Source organism: Bubalus bubalis, chromosome 16 (genome assembly GCF_019923935.1).
Source record: "Bubalus bubalis isolate 160015118507 breed Murrah chromosome 16, NDDB_SH_1, whole genome shotgun sequence".
Taxonomy (NCBI): Eukaryota; Metazoa; Chordata; class Mammalia; order Artiodactyla; family Bovidae; genus Bubalus; species Bubalus bubalis.
The window spans coordinates 348,957-376,038 of record NC_059172.1 but is presented as its reverse complement, the minus strand read 5'-3'; the positions used below and the strand labels follow the sequence as shown (position 1 = coordinate 376,038).

Genomic DNA, 27,082 nt, shown 5'->3' with positions numbered 1-27,082 from the left:
TGACCCCCGGCCCGGGGCTCCGCCCTTTCTCCACGGCTCTCTCCTTCGTTAGAGGCCGAGGCCCTCCCCGCAGCCGTTCCAAGCGGCCTCCCCTTGAGTATGATCCACGCTCTTCCGTCTGTCAGGGGTCCTGATCTCTGGGCTGCTGGGCATTGCTTCCTCTTGCTTTTGAGTTTAGTTCTGTACTTAGCTGCTGAACGTGGAGTCTGTCCTAGATTATTCCCATTGCTTGGCTCAGGGGACAAGATTGAAGGATCTGTCCATTTGGCCTCTTGAAACTAGAGCCCTATGAACGTTCCAGGAACAGAGCTAACACTTTCATGCATACAATCCCTTATCCGTAATCTCTACGCCCACAAAACACTAAAGCCTGAAGTGTCTTCTAAAATTATTTGGCAGCAAAGCTTGACCAGTGTGAGTGAATTTGGAAACAAAACCTCTCAGGCATTGACCTGACACATTTTAATTATTTTTATTTACCGCCCTCCCCCCCCCCCCCCTTTTTTTTAAGAATCATCTTGTATTTTTGTTTTGGCTGTGCTGGGCCTTTGCTGCAGCTCACGGGCTTTCCTCTGGTTGCAGGGAGCAGCGTCTGCCCCTAGCTGTGGGGCCCTGGCTTCTGTTGTTGCAAAGCGCGGGCTCAAGGGTGCTTGCGCTCCAGAACATGGGCTTAGTTGTTCTAAGCGTGTGGCGTCTTCCTGGACCAGGGAGCCAGCCTGTGTCTCCCGCACTGGCAGGCAGGTGCTCAGCCACTTCCCTGGTTGACCCCTGGCTACACCTGTTTACCCCTCTTACTCTGAAGGTCGGATGTTTCCGAGCAGGAGCGGTGCTGTATTTTCCACGAGTGTCACAGACTTGCTCTGTTAGAGTGTCCTATAACAGAGGGCTATAAGGAAACCACTTCAAATTGATAAACAGTGTATACAAACCCAGCCACACTTAACATTACACTTAGTGGTAACTGCTTGCTACCAGAAACCTGGAAACAGGTAAGGATGGTTCTCACCACTTTTATTCAAGATAGTACTGGGAACCCCAGCTACCACAATGGGATAAGAAGAATTAATAAAAGACATTGGAGAGATTGGAAAGAAAAAAAAAACTGTATTTGCAGATAACATGACTTTCTATTTTAAAAGATTTTTTTTCCCTCAATTTTCAGCTCTGCTTCTTCTATCCCAGATTCTTCTATTTATTTAATTATAAAATAAATTATATACGTGACCAGGGATGGTACCCAGGCCCTTGGCAGTGACAGCACCGGGTCCTGACCACTGGACCACCAGGGAATTCCCAACATAACTGCTTCTTTAGACAGTCCCGTGGAACTGGGTTTTCAAAACAACCGTGTACAATTAATGGGAGAGAATACCAAGGTAACGAATACCAGATCTACACAAGAAGCCCGGCTGCCTTTCTCTATGCTAACAATGAACTTGCTGAAACTGAACTTGAAAATGCCATGCCATTTAAAATAGCTCAAAAGAGGGGCTTCCCTGGGGGCTCAGTGCTAAAGAATCCGCCTGCCAATGCAGAGGATCCGGGTTCAGGCCCAGGTCAGGGAAGATCCCACATGCCCTGAAGCAACTATACCCAGGAGCCACAAGTCCTGAAGCCCGAAGACCCCAGGGCCCATGTGCTACAACAAGAGAACCCACGGCAATGAGAAGTCTGCACAGCACGGCTGGAGAGCAGCCCCCTCGCGCTGCAAATAGAGGAGAGTCTGTGCAGCAACAAAGGCCCAGCACCACCAAAAATAAATAAGTGATTTTAAAATAGCTCAAAAGAAAATGAAACACCGAGGTATACAACTAAAAACTATGCATAGGCTCTGTACGTTGAAAAAACACAAAATTCTGATCAAAAAGTGAAACTTGCTTAGTCATGTCTCTTTTTGACCCCATGGACTATACATACAGTCCATGGAATTCTCCAGGCCAGAATACTGGAATCTCCCCAACCTGGGGATCGAACCCAGGTCTCCCACATTGTGGGCAGATTCTTTACCATCTGAGCTATGAGGGAAGCCCCCCAAAAGTGAAAGAAGACCGAAATGAATACAGAAACACAGCATGTTATAGATTTGAAGACTCAACACAGTGAAGATGCTAAATCTTCCTAATGGAGGGGGAAGTCTAATGCAATTCCCATCAAAATGTCAGCATGGCTTTTGGTAGAAATAGACAAGCTTTTTCTAAATTGTATATGGAAAGGCACAGGCCCTAGAATAGTTTTAACAATCTTGATAAAAAAGAATACAGTTTTGTGGCTGTTAAACCAGATTTATAAAACAAGGTATATTCAAAGAAACATTGCGCTTCTGTGTTTAATCAGTGGGAAGTCAAGGCAGCCCCTAGCATCTAACCTAACAAGGAGAGAAAGAGGGACATTGTACAAAATTCTCAGGGAGGTCGGGTCTCAAGGATGGACATGTACCCGTGATGAGCGAGACAAGAATAACAAACACCCACAAGCTCCCAGAAAACTCTAGTATTGATTTCCATCTGGTGTCATGGGCTCTGCTCTTCCGATGGCAGAGGAAAAGCAAAGGGCTTCAGGGAGAAAAGGCCAGAGGACTGTCGGATTTTCCAGTCTCTGAAAAGAGATTTTCATCCAGGGACTTCAAATCCAGGTGTTCCAGACAGGGCTCAGCGCGTTCAAATCTCTACCTGGACCTGCGTTTCTGGTCTCAGGAGACGTCCCCATTGTCTACCCTGCTCTCCTGGACCGCCAGCACAGGGGCCGTCCGCCTCCTCTCTCGAAGCACCTGCTTCATCAGTCAATTACCAGAAGTTTCCATTTCACCTGGAAATTCTCCTAAAATCCCTCCGCGTCCTCGCGGAGTGTAGGGACCAGGAGAACAGCTCGGGTGCTCCTCCTGGGATCCCCGGCTCCTCGATGACCTGTTTCTCACCTCGCCTCCGCCTTGCACCAGGCAGTCTCCGCAGATCGGATACCCGCCTTGACGGTCCGCCTGCAGCCTCGGGCAGAAGACTCCGCGGCGCCCCTGGTGCCCAGCAACGAGGCCTCCGCGGTGCCCCCGCCTTCGCTGCAGACACTGGACGGACTCTCCGTCCACCGGCGTCCCTCTGTCTCAACGCCCCCCCCCCCACAATGACTCTCCCCGTCTCCTGCGGCGTGTTGGGGAGACGCCTCCCCCAGGGGCACACGTCCGGCACCCTCGCGCCGGTGGCCTCCTTGCTGAGCGTCTCCGCAGTGGACCTGGAGCCATGGGGCGTGCTGACCGCCTGCCCTGAGCGGCCGCCCTCGGGTGGGTGCTGCTGGAACTCAAGCTCAGGGCGATGACCCTAACCCTCCGGTTCCTCCCCGCAGCTGAGAGGCGTCTGCGTGCAGAGGCGTCCGACCCACTGTTCCCTCCGCCTCTGCCCGGTGTCGGGGGACCTGGGCGCCTCCTCTCGCTGGGATGGGCTCCCCGCCGCGCTCCAGGTGAAGGCCCCTCATCCCCGCAGCTCATGGGCCCTCCAGGCACGGACTCCCTGAGGCCCCCTCGCCGCTCCCCGTCCTCGCCCCGGAGCCTCCGAGCCGTCTGTCGCGGTCAGCCTGGGGCCCTCGCCCGGGGCGGGCGGCGTCGAGGGTCCCCAGACCTGCCCGGGGCGGCAGTCCCCCAGCGCGGCGTCTGCCCCGGCCCGAGCCCGCCTCGGCCCAGCACCCCGGGAAGAAGGGCGGCCCGGTGCCCCTCCTGCCCTGTTGGGGGCCGCAGGCCTCTAGGAGGCAAAGTCCACAGGCAGCCCTCTGCGCAGAATGAGGCGGGCGGCGGGGCAGCACGGAGCTCCGCTCCCGCCGCCCGGCCGCCCGGGGCGCTCCCGGGTCCCTCCGGCGCCTCCCCCGCCTGCCGGGGTCACGGGCGGTTTCCTTGTCCTTTCAGGCCCCGTCTCTCCTGGAGAAGAGTCCTGTGCGTCCTTTTCCTGCCATTTGTCTCATCGGGTTTTGCTCCTCCGGCGAAATACAGAAATAACTTCATATTCGAACACAGAAAGCTGCATCCAAACCCGCGCAGGTCTGCCTGAGCGGGGCGGTGGGGAGGGCGCGGGGGAGGCCCCTTCTTCTTTCTGGGCTGAAATGCTGCAGCGCCTGAGTCCGTAGGGCCTTCTCTCCGGGCGGGGCCCCGAAGCCTCGCTCTGCCCGCCCCCACCTCTTCCTCTGGGCCCCCAACAGGTTTGACTGGTCGCACCTGACGCCCCGCGAGCTGAAGAACCGCTCACAGGGGATACAGACTGAGGAGCGAGCCGGGCGCAACCCCTACTTCACGCTGGAGGGCCACGAGTTCCTCATCCTTGGGGGCTCCATACACTACTTCCGAGTGCCACGGGCCTCCTGGAGAGACCGGCTGCTCAAGCTGCGGGCCTGCGGCTTCAACACCGTCACCACGTGAGCGCGGCGCGGGGCCTCATGCGGGGCCGGAGCCTCCGATGCGGGGTCCCGTGTGTGCCGTTCACGGCTCGTGCGGCTCAGCCGTCCTGCTTAGGTTGCCGGGGTCCGTCCGCGGGTGGGGGTCACGGGGAACAGGAAAGAGGCGGCTTCGCTCAGGAGCCTTCCCGGGCCCTCTAGGAGAGCTGCTTTATGACAGATGCTCAAAGTAGACTTCTAGGTAAAGGCTTGTTTTTTTTAAACACCAAAAACATTTTGCATCGGGGTATGGCTGATTAACAACGTTGTGATAGTTTCCGTGAAGGGACTCGGCCATACGTATCTGTGTGTCCATTCTCCCCCAAACTCTCCTCCCATCCAGCCGGCCGCAGGACAGTCGGCAGAGTTCCCTGTGCTGTACAGCAGGTCCCTGTTGGTTATCCATTCTAAATACAGCAGTCTGTATGTGACCTTCCCAAGGTCCTTAACTATCCCTTCCCCTCTAAATGCATGTTGTTTTAACAACAATTTTTATGTCTATGAGATGAGCGCTTAGAGGAATGAGTGTGCATGCTCAGTCGCTCACTCGTGTCCCGCTCTTGCGACCCCATGGACTGTAGCCCACCAGGCTCCTCTGTCCACGGGATTCTCCAGGCAAGAATCCTGGAGAGGGTTGCCATTTCCTTCTCCAGGGGATCTTCCCAACCCAGGAAGTGTGCCTCTTAAGATCGCATGTTAGAAAAAGGCCTGTCTTAGTGCCAGAGCATATAGGTACCCAATGGTGGTGTCATAAAGAAATGCAAGCCCGGCTTAGTCAGCGTGGTGCTAACTTGACTGCGTGTCGAGAGGTGATGTGGTTAAGGTGTACTGACGACGGTGGGATTTCCAAGCATCTTTGTGGCCTTACGTGGTCCTGACAACTGTGGGTGCACGGTCCCCACCCTGAGGGCTCTGCCAGCCGGGTTCCGGGGTCAGTTTTGCCCAGAGACCTGCCACAGCCCTCGGGGGAGCGAGGCTGCCTCCGAGGAAGTGGAGCAGAGGTTCCTGCCTGCAATCATCTGGCTGGTGGAGAAAAAAACCACATCCCAAGTAAAAGCCATATTTGAAAGAGGAACAGTGGTGGTCCCTTCATAAGGGACCATTTCCACAGATGTCTTGAAGCTGAGAAAAGCAGGAGCTGATGATGATGGGGTGACAGTGAGTCCAGAGGGAAAGTCTGTGGACGTGGCCGGAACGGACTGGCAGGAGCTCCGGGAACATGCGCCGAGGGTCCGGCAGGCAGGGACGCCCTCCTGTGGAGCGACCTGCCCAGAGCCCAGAGCCCCCTGCCCCAGGACACGGGCCCGTGTCCCCCACCCTGGGAAGAGGGGCCCAGGGCGGGGAGCGTTGTCGGTGGCCGCGGAGGGCCTCCTGGAGGGTCAGGCAGGCCCCAGGCCCTGCAGCTCCTCAGGACTGGACTCGGCTTAGGCAGTGGGGTTACCTGCCTGGAGCTTGGCACCCCTTCCTGTGAGGTTTTGTCCTCATAAGTCCAAGTGCCCTTGGCAGGGTATTTCATCATTTTATGATGCAGAGTGTAGTTTTCTGGTTTTCTTATCTCTTCAAAGTGACAGTAACCTAAATTTATTTCCTATATTATCTTCTTAAACATCATTACCCTTGACCTAAAATCTTCTAATTGTTGGAACAGGGACTAACTGAATGAGTTATTGTAGGTTATTTAGGTCAGCGATCCCTAAATAGCTATTCAACTTTATTTTTACTTATTTAATTAAAAATATCTTTTCTTGGCCGTGCTCTGCGGCATGTGGGACCTTAGCGCCCCAGCCAGGCCTGAGCCTGTGCTCCCTGCATCAGAAGCCCAGTCTTAACCACTGGAGCCCCAGTGCTAAACTTTATTTTTCTGTTTCTTGATGAGACATATGTCACCAGCAATTCGAAAGGTCTGTTGTTTTCATGGTCAGGCTTTGGGGTTTTGTTTGGTAACGTCAAGAAAAAGTAAGAGCAGTCCCGAGAATCTAGGACTTCCCATATATAGAAGGAAAGAGCAGAAACGTGGTAGCAGACACCCTGGGGTGCCGTAATTTAATGTCCACATTGGTAACTGCATTCGTTACATCCATTCCAAAAGATTTCCATACGCTTGCGTTCCCGGGTTAAGCCTCCACCAGTCGTTTCGGATGATTCTTATACCACATGGAAGTTTGGATGAAGCAGGGACCACTGGATGTTCCCATACCACTGACCGGTCCCAGCTGGACCCAGAGCAGAAGCCCTTTGCACCCGAGTGTCCCCACCGCCCCCTTGTGGCAGAGCTAAGCATCGCACTCACTGAGGGGCCAGGGCTGGTCAGCACCAACCTGACCAGCACCGTGGACTAGAGGCTGGGAGCAGTAAATTGATAACTGGCTCATCTCATGTGCAAATACTTTAATCACAAAGTATTGCTGAGTTCTACTGAGGTCTTCCTGCATGTACTGAAGGGATGATACGGTTTTTCTTCACTCTTCTGTTAAAGCAGTAGTATCAGTCGCTCAGTCATGTCCGACTCTATGCGACCCCATGGACTGTAGCTTGCCAGGCTCCTCTGTCCATGGGCTTCTCCAGGCAAGAATACTGGAGTGGGTTGCCATTCCCTTCTCCAGGGATTTTCCCAATCTCCTGCAATGCAGCCAGACGCTTTAGTGTCTGAGCCACCAGGGAAGTGCGTTAAAACAGTAAGTTACATTGAAAAGTTTATTTCCTGATATTTAGCGCATCCACGGCTCTGGGATGAATTCTGCTTGGTTATGAGACATGCAGCTGTGGGCACACACATGCAGATTGCTGAATTGGATTTGCTAGTGTTTTATTTCAGAGATGTACCTTTATGATGGTAACTAAACTTTACTTAAAATTTTATTTCTGAGTGTCTTGCTCAGTTTCTAAATCAATCTTACAATACACTTGTGACCTGACTTTATCTTCTTTTTTTATTCACTGAAAATATTTTGCAAAAGAAGTATTTTTACCTTGAATGTTTCTTAAAGTTCACTTGTAAAACTCTGTGACTACTATCTTTTGTGGTTGTGTGGTAAAGGTTTTAGGGACAGTATAACTCTCTTGAATAGTTATTATTTAGTTCATGTTTCTAAAGGGCTTCCCTCATAGCTCAGCTGGTAAAGAATCCACCTGCAGTGCAGGAGACCCCAGTTCGATTCCTGGGTCGGGAAGATCCCCTGGAGAAGGGACAGGCTACCCACTCCAGTATTCTTGGGCTTCCCTTGTGGCTCAGCTGGTAAAGAATCTGCAATGCGGGAGGCCTGGGTTCGATCCCTGGTTTTGGAAGATCCCCTGGAGAAGGGAACAGCTACCCACTCCTGTATTCTGGCCTGGAGAATTCTATGGATGGTATAGTCCATGGGGTGACAAAGAGTCGGCCAGCACTGAGCGACTTTCACTTTCCTATTCAAACATGTTTCCTATTTTATTCTATACTCTTTTTTCCTTTCCTATTTCAGATTGACTGGGACTTAAAAAATCCTTTCTTGGAAGTTATACATCATCCAGAGTTTGGGGACTTTTTTTCCTGAATCTTGTGTAAACTTTAAGTCTTTTCAAAGAACTAGCTTGTAGATTTATGAATCTTGTCTATATAAACTTCTAATTTAGTTGCGTTTGCCTGGGACCACAGACTAGGAGGTGGGACTTGGGCGCTGGCTGAGACTTACCTTGTGTTTTACAGCTGCACCTTGCGTTTGCCTGTTAAGGGCGTGTTCTGCACGGTCAGCCACCGCGCTCTCTGTGTGTTAATTAGATTCAGTCTTTCACCTGTCTTGTTCAAATCTATGCTCTTGCCTTTTTTTTTTTTTTGCTCTTGTTGTCTTTGTCTTGTAGAGAAGTATTTTAACTCTTTCCACTGTGGCTGTGGATGGACCCTTTCCCCCTCTTGTTCAGTAACCTTCTCCCTGAAGCTGTGTATTCAGAGCCTGCAACGCCGTGATTATCACATCCTCTTGAGGCTTCATTCCTTTTATTACTACTTGATGCCTCTCAACCTCTATTTGTGAGGGGTTTTCTTTGCCTTAAAATCCATTTTGCCTACTATTTAAGAGTGCTAGACTAATTCTTCCTTGTGTATATCTTTTTCCATATTTCTGTTTCAACTATTTTTTAGAAGTTTTTTTTAAATCACTTGTAAGCATCATTTAGCAAAACCTTTTCATTCTGTTCTCTCAATGTCTAGGTATAAACTTTTCCAGGCATATTTAGTCTTGAGCAAACCAATTTTTCATTCCTTCTCACAACAGGAGATCTTGAAATGCTTAGTCAGTTCTGCCATCACTTCAGTTCAGTTCTTGGAGGACCTTCCCCATGGAGGACCCCCTCTTTTGCCGTTAGCCCCACCCACCATAAAGCCACCAAGCATACACCTGCCTCACACACAGCAGAGCAATTGTGCGAGTGAAAGGCACTCAGTCTGTCCAACTCTTTGTGACCCCACGGACTGTACAGTCCATGGGATTCTCCAGGCCAGAATACTGGAGTGGGTAGCTGTTCCCTTTTCCAGGGCATCTTCCAAACCCAGAGATGGAACCCAGGTCTCCCACATTGCAGGCGGATTCCTCACCAGCTGAGCTACCAGGGAAGCCCAATTACACCAAAGAAATTCAATTATACAGAACAATTGCACCAAAGAAGTTCTCACGCTGTTAAGAAAGTTCTAGGGCCCACAACAGACTTCCCAACCTGGGGATCCGGCAAAGGGACTGAGACTCCCCAGGGAATCTGACTTTGGAGGCCAGTGGGATTTGATTACAGAACTCCCACAGGACAGGAAACAGACTCTCTGAGGGCATGAACAAAACCTTGTGCCCACCAGGACCCAGGAGGAAGGAGCAGTGACCCCACAGGATACTGAGCCAGACTTGGCTGTGAGCGTCCCAGGGGCTCCGGCCTCAGGCCACCAACAGGGAAGGAACACAGCCCTGCCCATCAACAGAAAATTGGACTAAGAATTTACTGAGCATGGCCCCGCCCATCAGAACAAGACCCAGTTTTTCCCTCAGTCAGTCTTTCCCATCAGGAAGCTTCCATAAGCCTCTTTTTCTCTTCCATCAGAGGGCAGAGAGAATGAAAACCACAATCACAGAAAACTAACCAAAGTGATCACATGGACCACAGCCTTGTCCAACTCAACGAAACCATGAGCCCTGCCAGGTAGGGCCACTCAAGTCAGCCGGGTAATGATGGAGTTCAGTTCAGTCGCTCAGTCGTGTCCGACTCTTTGTGACCCCATGGACTGCAGTATGCCAGGCTTCCCTGTCCATCACCAACTTCTGGAGTTTACCCAAACTCATGTCCATCCTGTCAGTGATGCCATCCAGTCATCTCATCCTCTGTCGTCCCCTTCTCCTCCTGCCTTCCATCATTCCCAGCATCAGACTCTTTTCAAATGAGTCAGCTCTTCGAATAAGGTGGCCAAAGTATTGGAGTTTCAGCTTCAGCATCAGTCCTTCCAATGACTATTCAGGACTAATTTCCTTTAGAATGGACTGGTTGGATCTCCTTGCAGTCCAAGGGACTCTCAAGAGTCTTCTCCAACACCACAGTTCAAAAGCATCAATTCTTCGGCGCTCAGCTTTCTTTATAGTCCAACTCTCACACCCACACATGACTACTGGAAAAACCATAGCTTTGACTAGACAGACCTTTGTTGGCAAAGTAATGTCTCTGCTTTTGAATATGCTATCTAGGTTGGTCATAACTTTTCTTCCCAGGAGCAAGCGTCTTTTAATTTCATGGTTGTAGTCACCATCTGTGGTGATTTTGGAGCCCCCCAAAATAAACTCTGACACTGTTTCCACTGTTTCCCCATCTATTTGCCATGAAGTGATGGGACTGGATGCCATGATCTTCATTTTCTGAATGTTGAGCTTTAAGCCAACTTTTTCACTCTCCTCTTTCACTTTCATCAAGAGGTTCCTTAGTTCTTCACTCTCTGCCATAAGGGTGGTATCATCTGCATATCTGGGGTTATTGATATTTCTCCCAGCAATCTTGATTCCAGCCTGTGCTTCATCCAGCCCAGCATTTCTCATGATGTACTCTGCATATAAGTTAAATAAGCAGGGTGACAATATACAGCCTTGACATACTCCTTTTCCGATTTGGATCCAGTCTGTTGTTTCATGTCCAGTTCTAACAGTTGCTTCCTGACCTGCATACAGATTTCTCAGGTCTGGTATTCCCATCTCTCTAAGAATTTTCCACAGTTTGTTGTGATCCACACAGTCAAAGGCTTTGGCATAGTCAATAGAGCAGAAGTAGATGTTTTTCTGGAACTCTTGCTTTTTCGATGATCCAGTGCATGTTGGAAATTTGATCTCTGGTTCCTCTGCCTTTTCTTAATCCAGCTTGAACATGTGGAAGTTCACAGTTCACCTAATATTGAAGCCTGGCTTGGAGAATTTTGAGGATTACTTTGCTTGTGTGTGAGATGAATGCAACTGTGCGGTAGTTTGAGCATTCTTTGGCATTGCCTTTCTTTGGGATTAGAATGAAAACTGCCCTTTTCCAGTCCTGTGGCCACTGCTGAGTTTTCCAAATTTGCTGGCATATTAAGTGCAGCACTTTCACAGCATCATCGTTTAGGATTTGAAATAGTTGAACTGGGATTCCATCACCTACACTAGCTTTGTTTGTAGTGATGCTTCCTAAGGCCCACTTGACTTCACATTCCAGGATGTCTGGCTCTAGGTGAGTGGTCACACCATCATGATTATCTGGGTCATGAAGCTCTTTTTTGTACAGTTCTTCTGTGTATTCTTGCCACCTCTTCTTAATATCTTCTGCTTCTGTTAGGTCCATACCATTTCTGTCCTTTATCGAGCCCATCTTTGCATGAAATGTTCCCTTGGTATCTCTAATTTTCTTGAAGAGATCTCTAGTCTTTCCCATTCTGTTGTTTTCCTCTATTTCTTTGCATTGATCACTAAAGAAGGCTTTCTTATCTCGTCTTGCTATTCTTTGGAACTCTGCATTCAGATGCTTATATCTTTCCTTTTCTCCTTTGCTTTTCGCTTTTCTTCTTTTCACAGCTATTTGTAAGGCCTCCTCAGACAGCCATTTTGCTTTTTTGCATTTCTTTTTCTTGGGGATGGTCTTGATCCCTGTCTCCTGTACAATGTAATGAACCTCCGTCCATAGTTCATCAGGCACTCTATCTATCAGATCTAGTCCCTTAAATCTATTTCTCACTTTCACTGTATAATCATAAGGGATTTGATTTAGGTCATACCCGAATGGTCTAGTGGTTTTCCCTACTTTCTTCAATTTAAGTCTGAATTTGGCAATAAGGAGTTCATGATCTGAGCCACAGTCAGCCCCCCAGTCTTGTTTTTGCTGACTGTATAGAGCTTCTCCATCTTTGGCTGCAGAGAATATAATCAATCTGATTTCAGTGTTGACCATCTGGTGATGTCCATGTGTAGAGTCTTCTCTTGTGTTGTTGGAAGAGGGTGTTTGCTATGACCAGTGCATTTTATTGGCAAAACTCTATTAGCCTTTGCCTTGCTTCATTCTGTAGTCCAAGGCCAAATTTGCCTGTTACTCCAGGTGTCTCTTGACTTCCTACTTTTGCATTCCAGTCCCCTATAATGAAAAGGACATCTTTTGGGGGTGTTAGTTCTAAAAGGTCTTGTACATCTTCATAGAACCGTTCAACTTCAGCTTCTTCAGCATTACTGGTTGGGACATAGACTTGGGTTACTGTGATATTGAATGGTTTGCCTTGGAAATGAACAGAGATCATTCTGTCGTTTTTGAGATTGCATCCAAGTACTGCATTTCGGACTCTTTTGTTGACCATGATGGCTACTCAATTTCTTCTGAGGGATTCCTGCCCGCAGTAGTAGATATAGTGGTCATCTGAGTTAAATTCACCCATTCCAGTCCATTTTAGTTCGCTGATTCCTAGAATGTTGACATTCACTCCTGCCATCTCCTGTTTGACCACTTCCAATTTGCCTTGATTCATGAACCTGACATTCCAGGTTCCTATGCAATATTGCTCTTTACAGCATCGGACCTTGCTTCTATCACCAGTCACATCCACAGCTGGGTGTTATTTTTGCTTTGGCTCCATCCCTTCATTCTTTCTGGAATTATTTCTCCACTATCTCCAGTAGTATATTGGGCACCTACCAACCTGGAGAGTTCATCTTTCAGTGTCCTATCTTTTTGCCTTTTCATACTGTTCATGGGGTTCTCAAGGCAAGAACACTGAAGTGGTTTGCCATTCCCTTCTCCAGTGGACCACATTCTGTCAGACCTCTCCACCATGACCCGTCCGTCTTGGGCGGCCCCACACGGCATGGCTTAGTTTCATTGAGTTAGACAAGGCTGTGGTCCATGTGATCAGATTGACTAGTTTTCTGTGATTATGGTTTCAGTGTGTCTGCCCTCTGATGCCCTCTCGCAACACCTACCGTCTTACTTGGGTTTCTCTTACCTTGGACAAGGGGTACCTCCTCATGGCTGCCCCTCCTGACCTTGAACATGGAGTAGCTCCTCTGGGCCCTCCTGCTCCCAGAAATCCCACGTCTGTTGTTATTTTGATTAATTTTTAGCAATATTTGGTAGATATATATAGACATTTATGGTTTTTACCTTTTCTTTGAATTTCTAATGGAAATGACAAAGGATAGGATGGTGAGTGGGATAATTTATGGATAAATTCAAGGAATTTAGAATCATAGGATTATTGGCAGCTTAGAATACAAGTGGATGACTAGAAAGGAACTGCTGAAAATAACCACTGTGTGTGTGACAAGGTTTAAGTACCAGTGGAAACTTCAGCTTTTTCCATAATAGAGCTCTCTCAGGGCTTGGGACTGACCTGGCAGTTTGGAGGAAAGAAATAAAAGCATGCTGTTTGTACTTCCCTCTTCCCTGCCACAGCTACGTCCCGTGGAACCTCCATGAGCCGGAGAGAGGCACATTCGACTTCTCCGGGAACCTGGACCTGGAGTAGGCTCTGTGACCCAGCCAGGCGGGGCGGGGGGGTCTGAGTGGCGGGGACCCACGGGGCAGAGGGGGCTGCAGGGGGAGCCTGTGCTGGCCCCACGCCCTCCATCATGATCCCGCCACCCCCGGGGCGTGCCTGCCCCACCCCGAGTCCAGCCCCACGGCCGTCCCCACGTGCCCGGCTCGCAGGGTGGTCCCCGCTGGGCTGGGTGACTCGGGTCAGGCCCTCAGTCAGGACTTTGTGCCCCAGGTGAGGCACTTCCTTCTGCTCATGCCCCAGAGCGGCCACGCCAATGTCCCAGGCTGGGGGCTTGGCGGTGACCCTGGGAGGCGTCTCTGCTCTGCGGGGGGGTGTCCTGACCTCAGCGTCCCCAGCCCCCCAAGGAGGGCTGGGCTGGCAAGGGGAGGGGGCACTGGGCGAGGGGCCCTTGTGCTCCGAGCCCTGAGAGTTGGTGACCCCAACCCCCTAGGGCCTTCATCCTGCTGGCGGAGGAGGTGGGGCTGTGGGTGATCCTGCGTCCAGGCCCCTACATCTGCAGCGAGATGGACCTCGGGGGCCTGCCCAGGTGAGCAGGGCCGGCCAGGAGCTGTGGCCCTGGTGGGGCTCTGCTGACCCTTTGGTCCAGTCCGAGGACAACGGCGCCTGTTTTGGGTCTCGCTGTCACCACAGCAAGGCGGGTGGTGATGCTCTTCCGTTATCCCTGGAGCTGGTGGCTCCCCGTGGGTCCACGCTCCCCCCAGTGGACAGTCCGCCTCCTGGTCAGTGGAGGCTTTGCCCTCCGGGACAGGCGTGTCTGTAGTCCGTTTGAGGAGCAGGACCCACACCCTGCAGGTGACCTGGGGCTGCTTCATTCCTGCTGTCGGCTCCTCTCTGTCGAACTCCTCCGCCTCAGAGGAGCGCTAACTCTGTCCCTAAGCCTGTGCTCTGCTCACAGCCCAGGTTTTTCATGAATTGACAGAGAAGGCAGGAGAGTGTTCACAGACCCTCACAACGCCTGTCCTTAGGACGCGGGCGTGCAGCTCCTCCTGGGACGGGTCCGAAAGCTCCCGGGGCCCTGGACAAGAGGGTGGGCCCGGGACTCCGCCCGGTCTGCTGAGCTTGCCACCCCACACCCCAGCTGGTTACTGCAGGACCCCATGTCGCAGCTGAGGACCACCAACCGCAGCTTTGTGAACGCTGTGAACAAGTACTTCGACCACCTGATTCCCAGGGTGGCTCCGCTCCAGGTGAAGACGGACGGCTGCATCCCGCGATCCTCTGCTGCAGGACCACAGCCGTCCAGGCTCGTGTCCGCAGAGAAGGGAGCTGACAGCCCGCGGCGGGAACTCCAGACCCCCGCCCCGCGGCGCCTTTTCTAGAGCCAGCGTCCCAGCTCCAGCTCAAGAGTTGAGCACGTGCCCCTCACAGGGGCGGCCGGGTCGCCTGGCAGAGCTGCAGGGCTGGAGGGGGGCGGCTGCCACTCTTCCCGCTGTGGGCTGGGCTTCAGGGAGCAGAGACTTAAAGTGGACGGCGGTGGGTGAGATCACCTTTAGCCTTGAAGGAGGTCTGCTCGCACGTCCGGGGCCCCGTCGGTGCACAGCAGCCGACGGGGTGCTCTGAGGAGTGGGTGCAAGGGAGAAACAGGCCGTGAGGGCGGCCGGGCCGCTCAGGGGCTGGGGCCCCTGGAGGGGGCTTGCGGGCGGAGCCAGTGCCCCCTCCCGCTCGGGGGTGGTTTCCATGGTGATGGGAATCAGCGGGTCTGGTGGGGGAGGATGGGGAGCGGAGCGGAGGGGCCAGGACGGAACCCCGCCTCCCGAGCAGGTGGGCGGCGGGGGGCGGATGCCCGCGTGCTGCGGGTTTGGGGCCCGTGAGTGATAGGCTCCCGGACCGGGCCTGGGGGGCTCACCCGCTGGCCTGCCGTCCTGTCCCAGTACCGCCAGGGAGGCCCCATCATCGCGGTGCAGGTAGAGAACGAATACGGCTTCTTCTACAAGGACGAGGCCTACATGCCCTATCTGCTGCAGGTGAGCCGTCTGCCGCCCTCCAGCCGGGCGCCCACCCTCCGGGCCGCGGGGCGGAGGCTCAGCGTCCCTGTGAATCCGCCTGCGGTCAGGGCGGCGCTGGCATGGGGTGAATGTGCGGCTCCTTCCCTGCTGTCTCACGCTTCCCGTCGGAGCGTCGGAGCCGGGAGGGGGGTGGTGCCGAGTCCTGGGCCAGTGACCGTGCTGCTGCGGCCTGTGACGTGGGCACCCTCTCTTCCACCGTCTTTGCCGTCTGGGGGGCGTCTCAGGTCGGGGGGCACCCGCGGTCCTGGTGCTCTTCCCCGGGGTGAGACCCTCGGCCCCCAGCCCGCAGGAAGCAACCAGGGCGTGAGTGTAAAGCGGGGGTCCCACGTGTCTCTCCCACCTCCGGCGGGCGCAGTGGGGGGGCCCTGCAGCCAATGTCACCCCCGGCCCCCCACGTCTGTCTCATTCAGCAAGATTCTGATTCCTCGATCTGTAGACTGTGCCGGTAGACTCACTGTGGGCCCAGGCTGGCTTGGTGAGCACAGGACTCACAGACAGGGTCCTCCGCCCGGGTGTCTGTCTGCTGTGTGTTCCCTGAGTACACGTGGCTTCCAGATAGGACTGGCCTGGCCCACCTCCCCGGGAGGGTGTGCGTCCCTGAGTCCGACAGGACCCGGCTTTGCAACGCTCACCTCTCTCGGCCCGCAGTCCCTCCCTCCCCAAGGCTCCCCTGTCCTCCCCTGTCTCTCAGTCTACATGCGTGTCCAGTGATCGCTCACTTCCTGTCTGCCCCTGCCGCTGTCAGCCGTCTGTCCGTCATCTGTCTGTGTGTCTGTTGTCTTTCTGCCTGTATGTCAGCTATCTATAAATCTTATAATTTATCTATTATCTACCTGCCTGTATGTCATCTGTCTTTACATCTATTGTTTATCTGTTGTCTATTGGTCCATCTCTGTATGTCTCATCCATGTATCTCTCTCTCCACATCTCTCTGTCTCTCCCCCAATGTAGGAACCCCCATTCCCTTGTGGACTCAGCTCTGACCTCTTCATTTGAGCCACGGCCACAGGGTACCAGGGCTCACCCCCACCGTGTGCCCACCCCTGGGAAGACGGCAGGCTGGCCGGAGCCCCCAGCCCCCAGCTGCGGAGCGGCCCTGTGCAGAGTGCCAACGCAGGCCTTCCTGTCTAGCACCCATGCTGCTGTCTGAGCCCCGGCATATCTGCCTCCTATTTGCCTTGTATTTCCCTCTTTCAAGGAAAACAAGGGGGTGATTTCATCCTGTCCGACTCTCTCCACAGGCCCTGCAGCAGAGGGGCATTGGAGGGCTGCTCCTGACCGCGGACAACACAGAGCAAGTGATGAGAGGACATATAAAGGGAGGTAGGAACCCAGACTTGTTTTAGGGGAGATGCGAGGCTGCGGCAAGACCGCTAACTCCTGATGGAGCCTCAGCAGGTCCAAGCGCACACCCACGCCCGACCCCAAGTGCCCGGATGTCGGGCCGGGGGTGATGTCGCCCTGGTGAGGACTCGGGGTCAGGGGTGGACCTGGGCGTGATGTTGCCTGGTGAGGTCTTGGGGTCAGGGGTGGACCTGGGCGTGATGTTGCCTGGTGAGGTCTTGGGGTCAGGGGTGGACCCGGGTGTGATGTCGCCTGGTGAGGTCTTGGGGTCGGGGGTGGACCTGGGCGTGATGTTGCCCTGGCGAGGACTCAGGGTCGGGGGTGGACCCGGGTGTGATGTCGCCTGGTGAGGTCTTGGGGTCGGGGGTGGACCTGGGCATGATGTCACCCTGGTGAGGTCTTGGGGTCGGGGGTGGACCTGGGTGTGATGTCTCCAGGTGAGGTCTTGGGGTCGGCGGTGGACACGGGCGTGATGTCGCCCTGGTGAGGACTTGGGCTTGGGGGTGGCGTGCCCGCGGGCGGGCTCCCGGGTCCTCACTCCTGATGTCTCCCTGGAGCCTCTTCCTCGCACCTTTCCCTCTGTCCCAGTTTTTCTGTGGCTTAGAGTCTGGGCTGGAGCTGGAGATGCTCAGAGTCAAGCGTTGCCTGGCCTAGGAGCTGTGTGGCAGCAGGAGGCGGTGCTGAGTGGGGCCCGGCCTCCAGAGCCAGCTGGGACCCCGGCTGCGGTCACCGCGGGTGTGCAGTGCCCCCAGGCTGCAGGTGGTGGGGGGATGTCGCCGAGCAATGGAGGGCAGAATCAAAAGGCTACGGCCACAGGGGCAGTGACCAGGCAGCATGTGTCCAGGGCCCCTTCTCGGTGGCATGCCCACTCTGTTACTGCTGACCGTGGACAGTGTGCTGACTGCGGACGCTATGCTGACCCTGGACTCTGTGCTGACCATGGAGTGTGCTGGCCGTGGACCCTCTGCGGGCCGTGGATCCTGTGCTGACCGTGGACACGGTGCTCACCACGGGTCTGGGGGTCCCAGGTCTACGTGAGTCGTGTGACCTTGATCTAGTCCACTTCTCTGCACACAGCAGGCTGCTTTGAAGTGCCCTTCTTCCCTCGCCTGTCCCTGAAGTGCCAGGGCCGTGGGGCACGTGGCGGCCTTTGCAGCTGCAAAGGGAGGAGCCGCTGCTGCCCCTCCCTCCGGGCCGCCCCCACCACGTCACGGGTGGCGAGCCCAGCAGCCCCCCGTCCTCTCTGTCTCTGCAGTGCTGGCCAGCATCACCATGAAGGGGTTCAAGGTGGACTCGTTCAAGCATCTGTACAAGCTGCAGGTAGGTGGCGGACGCGGGCCCAGGCAGAGCTGCTCGAGGACGGGCCTTGGGCCCAGCTTCCGGACCGGTGCTGCTTGTCTCGGGCAGAGCGGGGAGTGCCTCCCAGGAGGCCCCAAGGGACAGAGCGGGGTGAACGTGGATGCCTGGCGTGGGGCCGTGGCTAAGAAGTCTCCCCAGAGGTGCGCTGGACAGCTCTGCCCCTTGGCCCCGTGAGCTGCACTGTGGACGGACACAGCGCCGGGCCGGCGGCCCCTCTCCCGGCTCAGCGGGGCCCGGTGCTCAGGATCAGCTCTGCTTCGCCAGAACTCTGCAGGCTCCCTGCGCCTGCAGACGCACCCTGCCTGCGCCCCCTTCCAGGCGCAAACACCCCTGTTGTGGCCATAGCGCCCTCCCCTCAGCCTCCATCCTCCTCCACAGTCTTTTCTTTTTTTTTTTTAAGATGTTTTGAAGTGGACCATTTCTAAAGTCTTTATTGAATTTGTCACAGTATTGCTTCTGTTTTCTGTTTCTGTTTTTTGGCCAAGAGACATGTGGTCCCTAGTTCCCTGGCCAGGGATCCCACCCACACCCCCTGCGTCAGGAAGCCAGGCGTTGACCACTGACCCGCCAGGGGCGTCCCCTCGGTTTTAGCCCCTTTGCTCACTGGTTTCTGCATCTCCGGCCTCCTTGGAAGCAGGGAGCTGTGCTGAGGGCAGCACCTCCCTTGTTGTTGTTTTCCTCTCGTTCCTTTAAAAGCAGTTTTATTGAAGAACAATTTATACACCGTTGAATCCGCCCATTGGAAATGTATGATTAGCACGGCATTTTGCAACCGGCACCTGTCTAGAAGGCCTCCTCCTGCAGTTAGCTTCCTCCCTCCCTCTGCTCCAGGCAGCCATAATCGGCCTTTTCTGGACGTTTCATCAAAATGGGGCCTCGGGTATCCAGTCTCTCATACTGCCTGACGACTCTGAGGCCCACGTGTTGTGGCCTCAACTGCCACCGCGTCCCTCCCGACGGCGGAGCTCCCGCCACGCACGGACCTCAGGGCCCCGCTCCCCGCCTCGGTGGCGCTGACACAGGCCGCTTGCGTTTTGAATGCTGACCCCTGCTTGCATTCTGAGGCTGCATTCCCCCTTGGTTGTGGGGTAGTCTCATTTTATATACTCCTGGTTTCAGCTCGTTCAGATTTTGTTGAGGACTTTTGCTTCTGTGTTCGTGTGGAATGCTAACGCTTGGTTTTCTTTTCCTGAAATGCCTTTATTCGATTTTGGAATTAGGGTCATGCTGACCTCATAAAATGCCCTCCTTTTCTATCTCCTGGAAGAGATTGTGTAGAAGTGTTAGTATATCTTACTCACCGTTTGGTAAAATTCACCACTGAGCACATCTGGACTTGAAATTTTCTTTTTCAGAAGGCTTTTTATTTAGTTTTTCTGATGGATGCAGCATGGCTCAGGTTAGTCCCTCTTGAGTGAGTTCCAGTAGCTCGTGTCTTTATTCTGTCCTTTTTCACCTGTGCTTTGAATTCATGACCGTAGAGTGTTTGTAACGATCCCTTAATATCCTTTGAATGTCTTTGTTGTAAGTAACGATGACCTTTCTTCCACTCCTGTTATTGACAATTTCATGTATTTCTTCTTTTTTAAAAAAATCTTGGTCAGTATGACTTGAAGCTTATCACTTTTGTTGACATTTTCAGAGAACCAGATTTTGGCTTTTTTCTCTATTATGTTTTTTTCTATTATTTCTGCTGTAATCTTTAACATTTTCTACCTTATGCTTCTTTAATGGATAGAATTTGCTCTACTTTTACTAGGGTTTTGTTTTTTTTTTTTTCTGGTTGAAGCTTAGGTTACTGACTCGAGACTTTCTGTTTTTCTAATACAAGCATTTAGTGCTATGAATTTTCCTGTGTACACTGGTTTTGCTCCATCCCACCAATTTTGAAATGCTGTATTTTTTTTTATTTTCAAGTGATGTTTTTAAAAATGTTCAGAGCATTAAATTTTCATTGAATTTAATTACTGAATTTTTGTTTCTTTACTCCATGTATCCGTTGGAAGCATGTTGTTGAATTTGTCAGTGTTTGGGGATTTTCTAGATATCATTCTGTTGGTGATTTCTATTTTAATGCTGTGAAGATCCAAGAACTTACCTGGTGTGACTCTGTTCTTTCATATCTGTTACGGTTTGCTTCACGGCTTATGCTGTGGTCATTCTTGGTGCGTGGCCCGTGTGCGTGCACGGTGGTGCTCTGCATCTGTTTGTGCGTTTCCATCAGGTCAGGCTGGCGGGCGTCACTACCAGGTAAGCTCTGCCCTTTCTGGTGATCAGAGCTCAGGCCATCGATTACTGACGGAGAGAGCTGAGGCTCTGGGCTTCTGCGTGGTCTGTTCCCCTCTAAGCCTGTTCTCACCAGGCCACAGGTCCCCGCCGTCCTTGTTGTGAGCGCAGGATGCCCTCGGCAGTAGCCATCAGGCTATTATTTCCTTTGTTTTACTCTTTGGTTTATTTTCTGCTTTTTTCTGATTTCTTGAGATGGGTAATCAGCCCCCACCCCCGGTTTTGTGTTTCTTTTTGTCCCTTTGTCTTAATACACGTGGGGTGTGTCTTTGGGCCTGTGGGGAACAGGAACCACTGCTGTGGGTGGTTGCAGGGGTGCGCTGGGTGAGGGGCAGGGAGCGTCCACGCCCAGCAGGGACGAGTGGAGAGGGAGCCCCTCAAATGCTGACTTGTCATCTTCAGATCTTCTGATCTCCCTTCTTCCTGGCATCAGACTTAGCATTTGATTTGGTTTGTTCCTAGAGACACAAGCCCATTCTGATCATGGAATTCTGGGTCGGCTGGTTTGATACCTGGGGAATCGATCACAGGGTGATGGGTGTGAACGGTGAGTCTGCCGTGGTGTCTGACCTGCGAGGGTCGCTCACCCTGCCCCGCTCCTCGGTCAGCTCTCCGACCTGCACCTCCTGTGGAGGGTTTGCGGCCAAGCCTGAGGGCGTGGGGGTCTGAGGCACTGGCTCCACGCCCTGGAGGCTCGCCCTCCATGGACGGACAGGTGGTCGAGTAAACGGCAATGAGTCCCCCGCCCCTGACCAAGCAGGTGCGGGGACAGAAGAGGCAGGGCCGGCTGCCGGGGGTCCCTCACGGTCTCTGAGTGCGGGATGCATCTCTTGACAGTCACAGAGGCCTCTGCAGCTGAGGGGCCAGGAGGTGAGCGTGACTGGAGATCCTGGAGCCAAAGCAGCAAAGCTCTCAGGCCCAGCTCTGTGGCCCCAGTGAGGTGGCCCCTGAGACCTCCTCCTCCCCGGAGCGCTATTGCCAGGATGAAGTGTGGCGATCCAGTAAACCGCCCAGAGCAGTGCCTGGAGGAGGTTGTTAATAGAAGTGTTTTTCTACTAACGATATTTACAAAAGCAAGCTCACTCATACCGGAAATAAAGACAACAATTGAAAGATAGTGGGTAACTGAGAAAGGCCTGCTTTGAACGGCAAAATAGGGAGCAAACAAGAATAACTCCAGACTGCCCCCAGTGAACACGGGTTTCCGACCACGTGTCTGTCGGGCACTGTGCGTGTTTCTTCCTATCAGTTCATTCTCATCCACGTGTGATGGGGGAGGGGTGAGGACCCTGTTCAGCAGGCAAGGGAGCTGAGGCTCTGAGAGAGAAAGTGGGCTGAGCACGGCCAGACGGACAGCGAGGCGCGCAGCCAGTGCTGAGCCACACCTGGCGAACCTCCAGGCAGGCTGCCTCCTTTAGGGCCGGCGTGGAGATGGCCATAGGGCACAAGCGAGACTGCGGCGGCCACTGCCCCAGAGGCACCATCCGAGCAGGCGGTTCGCAAGAATAGACGAATTATTGGTATAATTTCAAAAAATTTAATGGACATGCAATCCTTAAGTGATGTAGAGGCTCTCAGGCTGCTGTTTAATAGATGTAGCTCAGAGTGAAATTCTCTGGGAGAAGTAACTTTTGGAAAGGCTCTTAGTATTGGAGAAGGGAATGGCAAGCCACTCCAGTATTCTTGCCTGGACAGGGGAGACTGGGGGGGCTACAGTCCGTGGGACTGCAGAGAGTTGGACACAACTGAGTGACTAACACTTAGTAGGGACAAGCTTAGTTTTCTAGGGTAGTTGTGGTCGATTCCGCCTGCTGTCTGGTTAGAATCTCCGTGGACTCTGAGGGGCACACGGTTGAGCTGACTGTGGGGCAGCACCAGAGAGGAGCAGCTTTCCCAAAGGTTCTGTTGTCTCTGAAGTTTTGACCTCCACTATTTCTCATCTTCCTCCTCTACAGAAGTTGAAAAGAGTGTGTCTGAATTTATCAGATATGGGATCTCCTTCAACGTGTACATGTTCCATGGGGGGACCAACTTTGGTTTCATGAACGGGGCCACGAGTTTCGAGAAGCACAGAGGTGTTACCACGAGCTACGGCAAGTGCTCTCCGGGAGGGGCCACCCTGAGCCTGGGGGCCCTGCGGCTTGACCGGGGAGGCCCCTCAAGCATCACGGGGTTTTTGACCCCTAATCTACACTGAGCACCGAGAGTTCCCTCCTCTCTCTGTCTTGCTTCCCTCTGAGATGCGCACACTGCAGAGAGCAGGCTGACCTCGCCGCAGAGGGGCCACTGTGACCTCTCACTCTGCCCTGCCCGTCCTGATCACGGGCCCCTGACCTGGGCTCCCCAGCAGAACCCAGGGTGGTGCCATGTGGGCCCTGGAGGCCTCCTGGGCGGCCGGGCTGGGGGCAGATGAGTGTCTGTGAAAGGAAGCGGGGAAGGCCTGGTGGCCGTGGCCTCGGATCCGGGCATGGCTGCGGGGATGGCCAGAGTGGTCTGGGCTGGGAAGTCGGCTCCCATCCACTTCGGGGGCCCCAGCCCAGAGAAGGCGGCCGGTGGGGGGGCCCTGCCCAGAGAAGGCGGCCGGTGGGGTGGCCTGCCCAGAGAAGGCGGCCGGTGGGGTGGCCTGCCCAGAGAAGGCGGCCGGTGGGGGAGGCCCCGGCCCAGCAAAGGCGGCCAGTGGGGGGGCCCTGCCCAGAGAAGGCGGCTGGTGTCTTGCAGACTATGACGCAGTGCTGACGGAGGCTGGGGACTACACCGCCAAGTACTTCATGCTCCGGAGCCTCTTTGAGTCCATCCTGGGTACTCAGCTGCCGTTTTGCTGGGGGGCTGGCCATCTTTGGGAAGTTGTGGGAGTGGGTAGGAGAGGGAAGGGTTCCCTGTGGGCAGAAACTTAAAAGTGCTTGTGAGGGCAGGGGCTGCCTTCGTTCAAACCCTGGTTTTCCCACCTGAGAGCCGCGTTGGTTTTAAGCCCTTTAAGGGACAGCATCTTCTCTGTGAAGAGAGTGGTGCTTGTCTGCTAGAAGTTGGAGCGACTGTTGACAAAGCTCTCTGCATGGAGACGCCCTCATGCACTCCTGAGAGTCACCCTGTGAACTGTATCTGTGGAGATCATGTTAGGGGTGTGCCTCCCACATGCCAGGGAGCCAGGCAGGGGCAGTGTCCAGCAGAAACCTCCCGCTCTAAGCTCCCCGGGGGTCTGGTCTCCCAGCGTCTCACGGCTCGAGGAACCCCGCCGGGCTGGGACCCCGTCTCCCGCGGCCCCAGACGCACGATTCCAGGGAGGGCGGGGCAGCGTAGGGAAGGAGGGGACGCTTCCCGCTGCCCATTTCCTTTGCAGTCAGGCCCCTGCCCCCTGTTCCGAGTCCCACTCCCAAGGCGGTGTACCCCTCCTTGAAGCTATCTCGCTACCTGCCGCTGTGGGAGGCCCTGCCTTATCTGCAGAGGGTGAGCACACTGGGCTCCGGGGACTGGGGGTGGCTGCTGGGGACACGGGGGCTGGGGCTGGGCCGAGGCCACAGAGCAGGGAGGCCTTCAGGGCTTTCTGTGAAAGCGGGGACATGCTCCTACGTTTTGCCCACGTTTGGCACCAACGGGCAGAGCTGGGGTGCCTCCTGGGAAGACCGTGAACGGGTGTGAACTGAAGAGTGGGAGGCCTGGTGGGGAGTGGAATCACAGAGACCCCTGCTCGCAGGCCCTGTCCTGAGCGTGGTCGAGCCATCAGCCCGTGCAGCTGGGCTCCGCGTCCTCTCCAGCACCACCTCGTCCCACGGCGGGGCCCCCTGCTCCCCCCGAGACTAGGGTCTGTGTCCCCGCAGAAGAAAAGGAGAGCCTTGCTTGGAAGATACCCGCTCTGCTTTTGTTTGTGTTAATCTGTTTTGCGCGTGTTGCTTTGGCTGTGCCAGGTCTTACTCACGGCTCTTTGTTTTACTCGCCACGTGGGGAATCTCCCGTGGCACATGAGAGCTAGCTCCCTGACCAGGGACTGAACCCGGGCCCCTGACACGAAGAGCACAGCGTCTTAGGCCCTGGAGCCCCAGGGACGGCCCTGGGAGATGCTCCCTCTTGAGCTCACAGGGTTTCTCCTGTGCTGAGCCTCCTGCCACTATGAGCCATGCCACGCACACTGTGGATGCGAAATGCACGCTTGCTCGATGCGTTGCTTTGCTCCCTGGCAGTCGAGCTGGGACTCAGTCGTTGACGCTGCTGGTTCTCAGGATTAGAACGGGGCCCCTCTGCCCGCCCCCAGGCTCCTGGTCCGTGGAGACTAGGGCACAGGCGTCGTCACACGGCGTCTCATCAAAGGGCTCTTGGGGACCATTAGGAGGCGTAGCCAAGCTTGCCCAGGGTCTTAGCGAGAAGGGCCTGGTTCTCACCCCAGCTCCCTGCCCACCTCTCAGCCGGTCACCTCTAACGTTCCGATCAACATGGAGAACCTGCCCATCAACAACGGCAACGGCCAGTCCTTCGGGTTTGTGCTTTATGAGATGACCATCTGCTCCGGGGGCCAGCTCCATGCCAACGCACAAGATGAGGCTCAGGTGGGGCTGGGCGTCTGGCTGCAGGCGGGACATCAGCCCAGCTCTGCCTTGGGGGCTGCCATGGACACCTTTGCTGTTTGATATGCTTTTAAGCACCTCGGTGCGTGAGGCTTGATTGGGGTGGAAAAGGCCCACTTTACCTGTCGCGCTGTAAGTCTGCTGGGGCCTCTGCTTCTGGCCGCCCATGGACAGCAGGCTGGTGGCTCCCTTCCTGGAGACCGCCCCAACCCCGATCTCCCTGCCCCCTTCCTCTGGGTGGGCCTGTCCGTCCGATGCCAGCCCTTCTTTTGCAGGTGTTTTTGAATGAGACGAGTTTAGGGATTTTGACCGATGTTTATCGGGACATAGACATTCCTCCAATCACGGTATGTAACTCGAAAGTCAAGCTGCTGCCCTAGACTCGGGCCTCCAGTGCAAATGCGCTGTTCCTGAGGCAGACCCTCCCATCTCCCCATCTGCCGTGAGGCGATGGGCCCCTCAGGGTCCTGGCAGAAGGGCTAGGGCTGCAAGTCTATGTGCACCCCCCAGCCCTCATGTGTCCTGCGCTTCAGCTTCCGCACTTGGGTGCCGGTGGACGTTTCCTGCCAAGGCCCTGGCCGGCGCTCTCACACTGCCACTGAGCCCCAGGCCTCTGTGAGGGCGGGCCAGGCAGGACCCTCTGAAGCAGCAGCATTCAGGGCCCTTGGGGGGCCTCGGCTTCTCCCCTTCGCTTGTTTTCCCTCTGGGACTTTGAGAAGACTGGGCTCCAGAGGAAAGCCTTCCGTGGCCATATATCCCCGTGAACTGGTCTGTCACAAGCAGGAATGTCAGCTTCTAAGGATCCTGGTGGAGAATCAAGGACGAGTCAATTTTTCATGGAAAATTCAAAATCAGCGGAAAGGTGGGCTCTGCCCTCCCTGCCTCGTGACTTGGACCCAAAGATTTGAGGGTGGGGTTGGAGGAAAGACTGAGCCCCGGCAGAGGCGGACCCCTGGGTGTGGGGACCAGCGGCGCCTGTCCCCACCCTCTGTCCTGTCGACTCCCACTGCTGGGCAGGGGCGTCCTGGCTGTCTGCAGGGGGACCCTGCCCCTCTGGGGAATTCCAGGGGAAGTTCAGGGCTTGCGTGGGAAGCTTTCCTGGTGGTTTGGAGACCCTCAGTCATGCAGGTCAGACCAGTCCATGCCCCCCCGGGCTGAGCCCTGGTCACTGATGACTCCGGACTGTGAGTCTGTGCTTGGACACCGGAGAGTGTCCTTACCTCTGCTGTCTCCCCCCTGCAGGATTGATCGGACCTGTTACTCTGGATAAAATCCCCCTGAGCTGGTTCACCATTTATTCTCTGGAACTGAAAACACAGTTCTTCAAGAAGTACGTTCCTTCTAACCCTAAACCTGACCCTGAACCTGACCCAGGCCCTGACCCTGACCCAGGCCCTGACTGTGGCCCTGACGCTGACCCAGGCCCTGACCCTACCTCTAACCCTAACTCTGACCCTGACACTAACCCTAAACCGGACTCTGACAGTAACTCTGACCCTGAACCTGGCCCGGGCCCTGACCCTACCTCTACCCTTAAACCTGACTCTGGCCCTGACCCAGGCCCTGACCCTGACCCTAAACCCTAACTCTGACCCTAACCCTGACCCTACCTCTAACCTTAAACCTCATCCTGACCCTGACCCAGGCCCTGACCCTGACCCTAAACCCTAACCCTGACCCAGGCCCTGACTCTGACTCTACCTCTAACGCTAAACCTGACCCTAACCCTGACCCAGGCCCTGATCCTAAACCCTAACCCTGACCCTAGCCTTGGCCCTGACCCTGACCCTAAACCCTGACCTTGACACAGGCCCTGACCCTGACCCTAAGCCCTAACTCTGACCCTAACCCTGACCCTGACCCAGGTGCTGACCCTGACCCTAAACCCTAACCCTGACCCTGACCCAGGCCCTGACCCTGACCCTAAACCCTAACTCTAACCCTAAACCTGATCCTGGCTGTGACCGAGGCCCTGACCCTGACCCTAAACTCTAACCCTAACCCTGACCCTGACCCAGACCCTGACCCTGACCCTAAACCCTAACTCTAACCCTAACCCTAACCCTGACCCTGACCCAGGCCCTGACCCTGACCCTAAACCCTAACTCTGACCCTGACCC

General features: G+C 54.5%; 1 protein-coding gene across 1 annotated transcript; it reads left to right on the top strand.

Annotated features, from left to right (window-relative positions):
- Positions 1–1,943: 1,943 nt before the first annotated feature.
- LOC102399396 (beta-galactosidase-1-like protein 3) lies at positions 1,944–26,957 on the top strand. Its single transcript, XM_044929826.2, has 18 exons — positions 1,944–4,018; positions 4,177–4,389; positions 13,306–13,374; positions 13,842–13,937; positions 14,490–14,598; positions 15,283–15,375; positions 16,659–16,740; positions 18,017–18,081; positions 20,869–20,953; positions 22,362–22,499; positions 23,125–23,205; positions 23,744–23,850; positions 24,804–24,944; positions 25,238–25,309; positions 25,746–25,824; positions 26,205–26,296; positions 26,355–26,522; positions 26,871–26,957. The coding sequence occupies exons 1-18, from the start codon at positions 3,303–3,305 to the stop codon at positions 26,955–26,957; spliced, it is 2,493 nt and encodes an 830-aa protein (XP_044785761.1). The 5' UTR covers positions 1,944–3,302.
- The last annotated feature ends 125 nt before the right edge of the window (positions 26,958–27,082 follow it).

Coding starts and splice junctions, on each gene's coding strand:
- LOC102399396 (XM_044929826.2), top strand. CDS start 3,303: ATGACCCTAACCCTCCGGTTCCTCCCCGCAGCTGAGAGGCGTCTGCGT. Junction 18,082..20,868: donor AGCATCTGTACAAGCTGCAG/GTAGGTGGCGGA, acceptor GTTTGTTCCTAG/AGACACAAGCCCATTCTGAT. Junction 26,523..26,870: donor TGACTCTGGCCCTGACCCAG/GCCCTGACCCTG, acceptor ACCCTGACCCAG/GCCCTGACCCTGACCCTAAA.